The 11887-nt window shown below is 38.6% G+C and overlaps 1 protein-coding gene across 2 annotated transcripts; it reads right to left on the reverse strand.

The window, feature by feature from the left end:
- Nucleotides 1–270: 270 nt before the first annotated feature.
- LOC122982850 (matrix remodeling-associated protein 8-like) lies at nt 271–11864 on the reverse strand. Of its 2 annotated transcripts, XM_044352440.1 has the most exons (10): nt 10708–11864; nt 6008–6034; nt 5577–5885; nt 5387–5488; nt 4829–5290; nt 2080–2238; nt 1898–1928; nt 1701–1780; nt 1542–1595; nt 271–1419 (listed from the first exon to the last, which is right to left on the reverse strand). In XM_044352440.1, the coding sequence occupies exons 1-10, from the start codon at nt 10733–10735 to the stop codon at nt 1394–1396; spliced, it is 1278 nt and encodes a 425-aa protein (XP_044208375.1). In that variant the 5' UTR covers nt 10736–11864; the 3' UTR covers nt 271–1393. The 2 variants fall into 2 exon arrangements, with proteins under 2 accessions (XP_044208375.1, XP_044208376.1); XM_044352441.1 differs by lacking the exons at nt 271–1419; nt 1542–1595 and having other exon boundaries at nt 1705–1736.
- Nucleotides 11865–11887: the final 23 nt, after the last annotated feature.

Here is an 11887-nt window from a genome sequence, read left to right on the forward strand (position 1 = left end):
CAAAACACATGAATTTTGTATTTATTAGACTAAAAACACTGCCGTTAATGCCTGTCAAACAAGAGTCATGCATCTGCATCACTCTACATTCTAAAATAATCACTTACCTCAATTATTCATCCTCTTGTATCCATATTCCTCAAGACTTCAGAGGCGACTGATACATTATATTTTCATAGCAGAGTTCCCAATTCATCCAAACACCCACTATGTGGGTTAATGTCTGTGGAGCACCCTCTAATAACTGGATCAAATTGAGGAGTCTGTGGCCAATGTTGTGAATTTTTAATAGAACAATGTTTTATTAGAACAGAGCAATATTAGAGTTTGTGCAAATGGATGAGAGAGCAAGACAGGGAGCGAGAAACAAAGATTTTTTAAAAAAAGGGGTGTGATTTAGCATTACTGAGATTGTAGACACACTTCTTCCTGCAGTAAACCTCGTAGAGCTGCAGCCACACAGTTTATAGCAGATTTGTACCTGTATCACCAGCAGATTCAGTAATGAAAATTCAGTGTTTTATTAAACCAGGGTACATGGTACATGCTTGATGCAAACAAGTACTACACTGCCCATTAAAATCCATATAAATGGTTAAAAGATTTTCTTTTTCCTGAGTTTTGATAGACTGAGCCTTTAGTCCATGGTCCTACAATTTCATTATCTTTCCCCTAATAAGTTATTAATGAACCGATCTATTCCAAGAGGCCAGTGTATATGTCCATTTGAGGAAAGATTATTTGGAGAAGAATTTAAGTCAGTCTGTATTTCTAAAATAGGTTAAATTCAGAAAAAAAAAGTTAAATGTCGTCACTTTGAAAGTACCATGATCATCTGTTTAAAACCAATCACTATCTATAGCTAGAAATGTGTGGCACTTGTTTCCAAACACTGTCTACATACAGTAAATTAACTTTTGAAACATGATGCAATATCTTTTGCAAATTACAGTACAGCAGAATTTGTGCAAAAAAAAAAAAAAGAAAATGATCAAATTTCAACAACTAAAAAGAGCTGTTAACTTGCAGCTCTGTAAGCATGCACCGTACAAATAAAACATACTTGAATAAACATCATGCATTTAAGTAAAAAACATAAAAAAACGGACGATAAAAATGCCTAATATTCATCATAAATCAACCAATGAATGCAACGATTAAGGATCATATTGTTATAACAGCTGTGAAATTGCAAGTTATATAAAAAATAACATGTAAAAAAATGTCGATGCCTTTTAGTGAAAAAAGCTTAGTGTGCTAGAGTTACAGCAGAGGGAGCATTCCTCCTGTCCTCTCTTGGGTTTCCTCTTTTTTTTCTCTCCTTCTCTCCAAGGTCCTTCACTCCTCTGGCGTTTGCCCTGGACCTGCCAGCAGCATCTCAGAAACATCTCGCTCACTTCCACAGCTTCCCATCAAATTCTGAATGAGGAGGTGGCAGAGGGACATCATATCAAAAAAAAAAAAAATGTGGCTGTAAGGAGGTTACTGTTGAGTGTGTATTAACTGAAATACAACTGTTTTACTGCAGGATGTCTGCTCACCCATATTGCAGTCTTTGGTCATATCCCTCTCTTTCAGTAGGTTGTTTTTGTAGTCTGTGGATTGTAGCAGACATGTAGTTTATGTCAAAGCAAAAAGTACTTTTGTTTTATTAATGCTATGTGTGTTTACTGCATGTGTGTGGATGAGGTTTACTGTACCTGAATTCGGAGGCTCTTGGTTACAGGCCTTCAGCTCTGTGCAGTGTAATGATATTTCACCGTCATTGATCATGTTTCTCCTGCATCGAAATAAATCATCTTTTGCTTACCATTGGAATTAATTAAAAGACTTTTTTAAAATTTTGATTATATATTCTTTTTAATTATTATTATTTGTTGTATAGTTGATGTCTTACCGGTCATATCTATGAATGTCATAGTCCAGCACTGAAAAATATAAAATATAAAATGTGACCCTTACACGAGCAACCATAGTGAACAAGCTTTTTATAATTATAGAATACAAGCAAGTTGTGAGGTAGAAGCCGAGAACAAAATACGGAATAAACACACACACACACATGCACATACACAATACCTCTCTTTTTGCGTCGTCGAGTCAGCGCGATGACAGCGACAACGATGAGTGCCAGCAGTAAGAGGGTTGCCAGGAAGTAGCCCAAATGCTGCACGAAATAACCTCGATGCTCAGGAAGGATGACGTTCACCACTCGTGGACTCTCCACCTCTTCGGTCCCTAAAGACAGAATATCAGTAAAAAGATAAATAATTACTCCATTCTCTGATACATAGGAATAGAAATACTAATTATTTCACACGGTACATAGCAAGTAAACTCAAGGTACATTCATATACAGTGAAATAACAATGGGAAGTATTGTAGAGGATTTATGGACATTTTTTAACAGTGATATATTGGGTTGTTACAGTGGATAGACGTAATGGCAAAAACAAGAATCCAATTGAAATACTTTTCAACAAAAAACATTTATTTCCCTCGAGGCTTCTTCCTTTTCATTCGCTTTCAAAAGCCAGAGAAAGATGGAGGGAGAGCAGGAGTTAAATGTCAAAATGCTGTTCGGCGGTAATGACTTCCAGACCTGATGTCATGCAGCTGTTATTTTTTTCCTCAGAAAAATACAGGCTGACCATAAAAAGAGGAGGAGAAGTGTGAGGAAAGAGAGACGAATACTGTTATGTGGTTTGTCTGCGTGTCTGTATTAGTTTTACATTTTTTTACCGTCTGCACACAAACACAAAAGTCTAGTTTCTGCATGCATGGAAAATAGATCTGTGACACCTCCAGCAGAGCTATCGGTTAACTATAGAGTCTGACAGGCCAGTTTGAATACATATCTAACAACACTGCAGGCAGCTCCCAGTTTCGCAGCGTACACTTTTCAGAAAGTTGATCATGATTATTAAAAACAACAAGCACAGAAAATAAATGCTGGGTTTCAAGATGCAAGACCATAACAACTACAAACTGATCTCCTTCTATTATAGTCCAGTGTGCTGTACCGCAGCTACTTCTGCAGAATGATCCTTCAATGCATCTTTACAAATCTGTTGAAATGTAAAAATACTTGCTATTACAGCTTTTCAATTTCTCCCTAAGTTCACAAACAACCTGATTACAGAAGCGATATCACAGAAAAGGATCATGAAATAGACCCAATCTTTCCCTCTTAGATATTTCTCTTCAATATACCTTTACTGTGTGGCCTCTCATTAAAGCTGCTAGTAAAACTAGAGACTACTGAGGGACTAATGAGGACAACATGCAACGTACAATATCTGACCATTCAAGAAAAAAAGCTTATTGTGATTTAATTACCCACCTCCTAAGTAGGAGATTGGTCGGTAATTATTACCTGTCATTGGTTTATGTACCTAATATACACGAAACTGCAAAGACAGGTCCAAGGTCATTGTCTCTGGAGCACAATCGTTGAAACCGGAGCCACAGCCATGTCCCAGCAGTAGCCCATTTCCATTTTCTTGACAGATTTGACACGTGTGTACATGTTAATGGCTATTTCACATATGGTGCACAGAGGTCATCCTGTGTGTGTATTTTTTTTTTTCTCTGTGGGAAATTCATCATTTGCAAGTCAATGAACTGGAGGAAAGTATCTTCATTTTCAAAGATAGAGATTTCTGTTGAATTGTTGACAACTCACGAAATGCTTCCTTCATGATTACAAAGGAATAATGGTCTTTTCATTCCAGCCATAAATAATTACAGCATTAAAGTGAAAGGCTCTCATGACATTTGTAATTTCAGATGATTGCAGGCGCCTGCGTGAGCACAAACAACTTGGGTTCAATCTAGTAGACAAGATCAGTGGTGCATAAAGACGAACTAAATTCTTCGTGGAGGTTTACTCAAAGGACGCAGGCAGGATGCCATCTATCCATGTGTGCATTTCTTCACAACACACTTTACAGAGTTATTAAATGGGCTAACGTTTTTTTAAAGGGGGAGGAGGATCTATAGTCTAACACATACCTTCATCCCCTCCCCTTACTTTGCTCTTTCATGTCACAGCTGGCCCAGATGTTGAACAGATGTATCAGACTTCCTCTGACTGCTGGTAAACACGCCTCTACCAGAGGCTGATACACATCAGCACAGAAACAGGGCAGAAACTGGGAGAAAAGAAAGATAAACAAAACTCGAGATACAGTGTAACTAGTCTAGACATGTGGTTGGAACTTTTGGAAAAGGGGTTCAAAAGGAGAAAAAAACATAAGATATGACCCTCAATTCCCTAAATCACCGGCTGTTGGAACCGACTCCTCTGCTCGGCACAGTTAAAATGTCTCCAGCTGTAAATGAAGAAGCTGTAAATGATAAAAAGTCCGCAGGAAAAATTGAGCCCACTTCCGTTGGAGCCAATTTAAAGCTATTTACTGTAGACAGCCTCTCAAACCAGAACTGCAAATAGTTGACTCTAAAAAACTTCACTTTTTATTTTTGCAATGCTGAATTCACAGTCAACAACTACCAGAAAGATTTCTTTCTTTCTTTCTTTCTTACTCAACCGGCCTACATTCTTTGTACCTCCTCCCTCCCTCTTCAGCTCAGACACAAAAACAGAGGTCTGAGGAGAAAACTGGCAAGAAGAGGAACTGATTTAACTGACCAACTATGCCTATAAATATAACAAAAAACCCAGGAGCAGTGTTCTTGCTCTGCGTAATTCAGTCGGGAAACCATATGGGAAAAAACATTAACCATTACTAGTGTCTGGAAAAACAAAGTTCAAGTGTTGTCAAGTGTTGTCAAGCATTTACTTTGTTTTTAATTGCGAGTGGCTTACTTTCTACTGGCTCATCATTCGGGAAAATTCTTGGTGCTTCAGTGGGAGCGGACGGAAGCGGAGGTCCCACAGTCAGCCTAAAGATGCGTCTCTCATGCAGACCGCAGTAGTGATGGTGCAGGTGGCAGGAGTACAGGCCTTTATCAACTGGCTTCAAGTCTGAAATGGACAGTGAGAAGTCCCCTAATGTAAAAGCATCCTCTTCCACGCTCATCTTGTTCTGGCCAAAGAGTGGTCCGTAATCCCGGCGCTCTCCGGAGGCATAGAGGTCCACCAAACGGTCAGCCCTATCAGGACGCACTCCAGGGGGCTGGAAGTCCCAGTGAGCCACCTGCTGCTGGTCCTCCTGGAGGCCCTCTCTCCACAGGGGGCGCCGGTTCACACAAGGCAATACCACTGAGCTGCCCAACAGGACCACAAACACGGTCTTCTCTCCATCCCAGAAACGTTTCTCTTTCCGAACTGGCAACATATGAGTGTGAAATTAATTGTTATTTAAGCTGTGTCATATATCACGACTCATGGAATAACATTAGCTGCGTGATTAGGAAGACTCACCTGACTTGGTGACATTGAGCTGGATTTGAATGGACTGGTGAATCTGGCAGTAATGATGGTGCAGATTACAAGTGTAAACACCTTTATCAGTTGTGGCCACATCTGAAAAAAAAGCATCCAAACAACATGAGATGAAATATAGATGGAAGAGTGCAGTCAACATTGTGCTACTGGAAAATAAAAGTCTCACTGTTGATGACAAGGGAGAAGTTGCCATCATTGAAAGCAGACTCTGGGACGGAGATGCGGCCCTTATTGAAGCCATTATAGACTCTCTGGCGGGCTCCAGGGGACATGTCCAGGACTCGCTCCACAGAATACTCTGGGCTGTTGCGGGCCAAGTCCCAGTGCACCACCCTCTGACGGTCCTTCAGTCTGTCCCGGGTCCACACCATGCGAGGGCTGTGGCAGGGCAGTACGGCCTGAGACCCTGCAGGGAGGGTGATGTTCTTGGCCTCCACCACCACACCAAGTTTGTTGCTGCCGCTCTGACCCCATGCTGATACAACAAATACATAAACAGACTCAGAAAATCAATGCCAGAAAAAGAGACATCAAACATGAGCTGTTATACATTTACCACTCAATTAGGCAGTTCATAGAGAAATAAAAATGTCTTACCTCCTGGCAGGAAGAGCACAGCAAGAACTGAAAGAGACAAAAACATGTTTAATTAGTTGTATCCTTCTGAAGCTCTTACTTCATACTGCCTAGTGTTGCAGTTTTACATAGATAAGATGAACAAGACTGTTCACTAATCAAATCTTGAGAAATATTTATGTTAAGACTCCGGAAATGGTTGAAGTTTTTGGAGTGTTACGGTTCGACCTGGATTGACCCAAAAGTGAAAAAATTCAGTCGCAGCAGATGTGGGTTCAGTAAGAGGACTGTTTTATGAAACAGAGAAGGAAATTGGAGAAACAAAGGCATGGCAAAGTGTCAGGATTTTAAAAAAGAAAAGTTCCACATGGGAAAACAACTTGAGAAAAATATACCAGATGTCAACAATATTCTCTGGAAATATATTTTGTCTATGTTTTCGCACTGTAGAGATATTTTCCTTCTGTGCATTTGCTATTTCTAATGCATTTTTTCCCACAGTGCTATTTCGTCGTCTGTTTACTGAAGGGCCAGCGGAGATGCATGCAGCCAAAGCATACAGAGGCTCTATTCATCCTAGCTGCCGCTGGCTTGTCGCAAGGCCGTGATCCTGAGAGGATGAAGAACCGCGCCGCTATTCAGCTCACTTCAGTCACACTGTCTGGTGTCAAAAGTCCAGGATCATGACCAAACACCTGTGTATTGTTACTGTACTGGTAATGAGTACTGTGAACTATAGAGGCTAGAGGTGCAGAACCTTCAGTGTGATGTTAGTTTTTAATGTATGCAGACATTCAGTACTATACATAAAAAAAAACATTCTCAAGGCTAAGATATTGCAGATTTGAAAAGGCAATGATGTTCCCACATCCATAGCTCCTCCTCCTCACTCTTATCATTATTTTCTTAACTTTTCTGTTTAATTTCTCTGTCTCTGTTTGTTTTTTTTCTGACCTCTTATTGGAGAATTCAGAATTTAAATTCTATGTTGAGATAAAGAAGAGATGAAGATAGGAGGGAGAAAAAAAGAATGAAATACCTCAACATAGAAAAAAGCAATGATGAATTATTTTCAAATTGGCAAATTACTGAAACTTCATACCAGATTAAACTAGCAAGTAATCAATGACAACTGTTGTTAAACAGTTGTTAAATGGTTAAAAACCATTTATTGAATAGCTGATTGACAGAAAATTATTCTGGAACAATTTTGATTTGCTTAAACTGTTTAATCCTTAGGAAATGCCTGCACACTTACTCCAAGCTACAAAATTTAATCCGGACGACATTTCGATCCTACTCGGATCTTCGTGGCTTGAGGTAAGTGTGAAGAATTACCTTTTTTATTGATACTGCTTTCTGATAGCTTCATCTTCTGCTTCCAGCTTCTAAAATGATACCATTTCCTGTTTTTTATTATTGTAAATGGAATATTTTCAAGTTTTGAGTTGTTTTTGGACATAACAAGAAGTCTGAAGATATCATCATGGGCTCTCAGAACTTTTCGTTATTTTTTTTAGATTTTTCAGACTAAGCGATTAATCAAAAAATAATCAAGAGATTAATTCCACAATGAAAATAACAGTTAGTTGCTGCTCAGTCAAGTACATCTTTATCTACACTGATGGCCTCACAGTGGGTAACCCTAAATTTAACCCCAAACTACAGACAAACCTGACGAGAGACGGTTTCCTTGTGAAGGCAATGTGCTGTCTACAGTGAATAGATGCTTGTGTCTGTCTTGAGCACACTGAGACATATACCATCCAGCATTTTTCAACTAACTGTTATCATAACAACAAAACTTTCTGCGTGGGTGGAAGAAAGCAGATTTTTAGGAGTTATATTTTTGTTGGCCTTCTCCATCCAGGTGCTTTACTCATTATGGCTGCACGTCATGTGAACACAGGCAACCGACACATGAAAACAGTGTTAATTTCATCCTATCTAAACAATACCTCGGTAGACGGCTACTACTGTGCTTCTAATCCAGCGGTTTCACATGCTGTGATTTCATATTTCAAGCTGGGCTAATTTATTTCAGCACACACACTGGCATTGGAGAGGAGACCTCATGCTGGAAAACTTTGGTGGGTTCTCTATTGAGGGGTATAAACTTTCTTGCAGAAGGTAAAACAAAGTGTCCCAGCCCCTATAATTTGCTCTCATCTCTCCTCCAGACACACATAGGCTGGTGACTCACAAAGCTGGTTTAACACTAAAGACTTAACAATGTGCTATTGAATTAACGGGGATAATAACAGACATTTACCAAATGACCTGTAAAATCACTGTTGTCATTTGTATCACTTAGTAGACCGTCACCCCTGAGGTGAAACAAAAAAAAAGGCTGATACTGAACAGTATGTACTACTCAAACATAAAGCATGTATTTACACAGCATAATTTCTGTGATTCATAGGTGTTGTGGGCGTGTGAGGTTTACTCACAGCCCCGTCACAGGTTGCGAATAAATCAAATAAATCTGTCCAGCTGCAAATTCAGCTAAATATACAAAGACACATTCAGAGACTTTGGGAGCCTGTTGACTCTCCTGTGTACATTAAAATGCAGCCAAGACTTTCAGGTATTTTTAGTCATCCATGCATACACACAAAGTACTTTTGAAGCTTTATTGCAAATTAGTAGACTTAACGATTGAAAGTACTTTCCACTGTATAATTATATACTGCAACATTGTACACCATTGCTTTGTGAGCTGTTGAGAAAGATATTTTTGTGTGTATTGTTTTCTATATGTATTTGATGTTTATAGATAACTTTACTGAGTTTATTATAGCATTGAAAACATTTTTATCTTTCAGATGCATTGTAAACGTATACATGTAATTATGTAGAGCTCCACTGGAACCATAAGTGTGCAGAATCAGGTGATGTCTACTTACTATACCTTCTTAGTCATGTTTTATGTATACCTGATGAGGGCATAATACCCAAATATCATAGCTAACTTAATATATCGGTTCACAATTTTTCAAGTCTGTCCTAAAAGGTGTCCAAAATAACATTGACGTGTTTTTTTCTTGCTGTAATCATTCCTTCAGTTCATACTGGCCCTTTAGAGATCCTTTCATAATGCACTTTCAATGGAAATGACGGGGGCCAAAACCCACAAGCCTCCTTCTGAGCAAAAACGTATTTAAAAGTTTATTTGAAGCTAATACAAGGCTTCAGCCGTCCAAATTAGCGAATTCAAGTCAGTATCTTTCAAAGTCATTTTAGTGCCAAATTCCCTGTTTTTGTTAAAATCTTTCCACTGCAGCTGAACAGGAAAACACTGCACATCACAAAGAGGCGACTTTTTTTTTGTTTTTACTAAAAAAAAGACTAACTGTGGAAGATTACAACTTTATTAGACTTCAACTCAGACAGCTGGGGTCTCATTTTATCTTCAAATAAACTTTTCAATGCATTTTTGCTCAAAACAAGGACTGTGGGTTTTGCGCCCCCCCCCCCCCCCCCATCATTTACATTGTAAGCACAGTTTCTCTGATGGTCAGTATGAACAGGAGGAATGATTACAGCAGGCAAAACCTGCTTCAATGTTCATTTAGGCACTTGACTATTAGTTTAAGACACTCTTGAAAAAATTGAACCTATCCTTTAAGAAAAAGAGAATCATTTCATCATTTCAATGTGGGGGCACCTTTTTCTATTAGAATACCTTCCTGCTGAGGACAGCAGGCTCTCAAACTCGTGGGATTGGGCTGTACAGAACACAAACATTTTATTTCAACCTTGTCATTTTGTGCCTTGAATGATCACATGTTTAAAGGATTTTTATAAAAAAAAAAAAAAAAGAAAGAAAAATTCCAAAACAGCAATTCTAATCTTTTCCCCTGGCCTGTTGTTGGTGCCCCTTAATTAAGACAGAACCCATCATAAACATGTTTGGAGTGGTAATCCCCCTCCTCCACGTCGTCCGGACTCAAGGCAGCCCACTCATGGTGAAACACTCATTACTGACACATATAATGACTGGCTGCTGGATTGTGCTGACTCCTCTACTCAGACCGCAGTTAACTAGAAACACATTGGGCTGAGGCCATAAAAAAAAACCCACATACACAACATCAACAGACTGAGGCAAAGCAAAGCTATGAAGTGTTACTGTATATGTAATGATCCGTTTCACTTTCAAGTCCATGTTGCTCCATATTGTTTACAGACAGATAAGACAAATAGATATGGCTAGATGAAGAATGCACAGCATAAAGTTGCAGGAATGAAAATAAAGAGGACTTTGAGATGTTACCAAAAAATAAAAAGGACTGAGTCTTAAAAATTGTAGCCTACCACCCGTAAAAACTTTATAGCCTATTGTTAAATCAACAATAGCCTGCATAAATAAACGGCAAAGAAAAATGAGCAGTTTTAAAGTTTTATAACGTCATGCGCATTGCTGGTAGAATAGTAAAAAGAAAATAAGATATGCAAACAGAAAATGAACAGGAGTCATGGTTTTACAAAATGTACTTTAACTAAAAAATCAGTCAGATGCTGTTGGGTCAACATTATAGCTCATATTGCAAAGATCTTCTGAGTAGATGCTTTTAAAAAAGATGTTTACAGACCAGAGAAACTTCGTCTTTTGTCCCCGAGAGGTTATTCTAACCTGGTTCCAATTATGGCACAAAGAAAGTTTCATCAGATTGTTTTTTTTTCTCGTTTTTAAAAAGCAAGACAACCGAGGGACTTACTTCGAAGCAGAGTCATATCGAGGTGCATCTTTTTCACAGTGGTGTCAGCGGAGGTGAGTTAAGTCTGACAAGAGGAGATGTGAGCGTCAATTGTGTTTCAACACAAGACACCGAGCTGCAGCTGCAGCGCCTCAGCTGGATCCTCAACACGCTCCGCCTCCGCCAGCCGATCAAATCCCAAACTGCCACACTTTGGTTCTGCACTCGTCTCGAAAAACATGAGTAATAATCGTATAATTACAGTTAAACAGTTTGTTGAGAACTGTTATACACAAACATACTAGATAAATATGAAAAAACGCACTTAAGACGCATTCCTCCAAATGTAAAAAGGATGTCCCCTGCTACCAAAATGAAAAACACAGTATTGTATCTTTCTGTCAATCAAAAATGGCCTAGTTTTATAATATTTGTTACTTGGAGCTGCTCCCTGTTTAATCTGAAGACTGTGAAGATAGAGGATAAGCAAATGAAAGCAGTTCCTCCTGCGGTTTGGATGCTGAAACGGGATTTTTTTACTTTATCTCTGAACTTGTTTACAGTGAGGTCACCTGCCAATCGTGATAGAGAATGTTTGTCTTGCCCTGATTATTGTGATAAAGCATGAATATGAGAAAAATGCACTAATGTAAAAAGGACATCCCCAGCTACAACCAAAACTAAACAGTCTTGTATCTTTCTGCCAATCAAAAATGGACACGTCTTCTAATACACTCAAGCTTGACACTATTAAATGAAAGATGTTCTTATCAGTAAATCAGTTATATTTAAACACATAAAACAGGCTTATACAGTCAATCTTGCTCAGTGGAGAAATGCTTTTTTCCATAAAGTCAACTTCTTTTTCTCTCTGAAACCAGTGATTTATATAAAACATTTGTAAACAATTGGGAAAAGTTACACCCATGGAAGCAGCTCCTTCCTCTTTTTCCCTGATCTTAGAAAGGCTGGTTTCTGGATTAAATTAAGTTTTACTTCTAGTCTGCTAAAAAAAAAGGTTTTACTGAACAAGCTAATTTGATTTTTAAAATAGCCAAATAGTTGACTTATATTTCAGAGTCATATTTCTGTTTTAGTTTCGCCATAAAAATTAATAGACTGAATGATAGTTGTGATTGTGGCTGAATGCAACTGTTTCCAGACTCTGCACAATACTGCCATCCACAGTATGAACAGGAAA

Source organism: Thunnus albacares, chromosome 5, assembly GCF_914725855.1.
Source record: "Thunnus albacares chromosome 5, fThuAlb1.1, whole genome shotgun sequence".
Lineage (NCBI taxonomy): Eukaryota > Metazoa > Chordata > Actinopteri > Scombriformes > Scombridae > Thunnus > Thunnus albacares.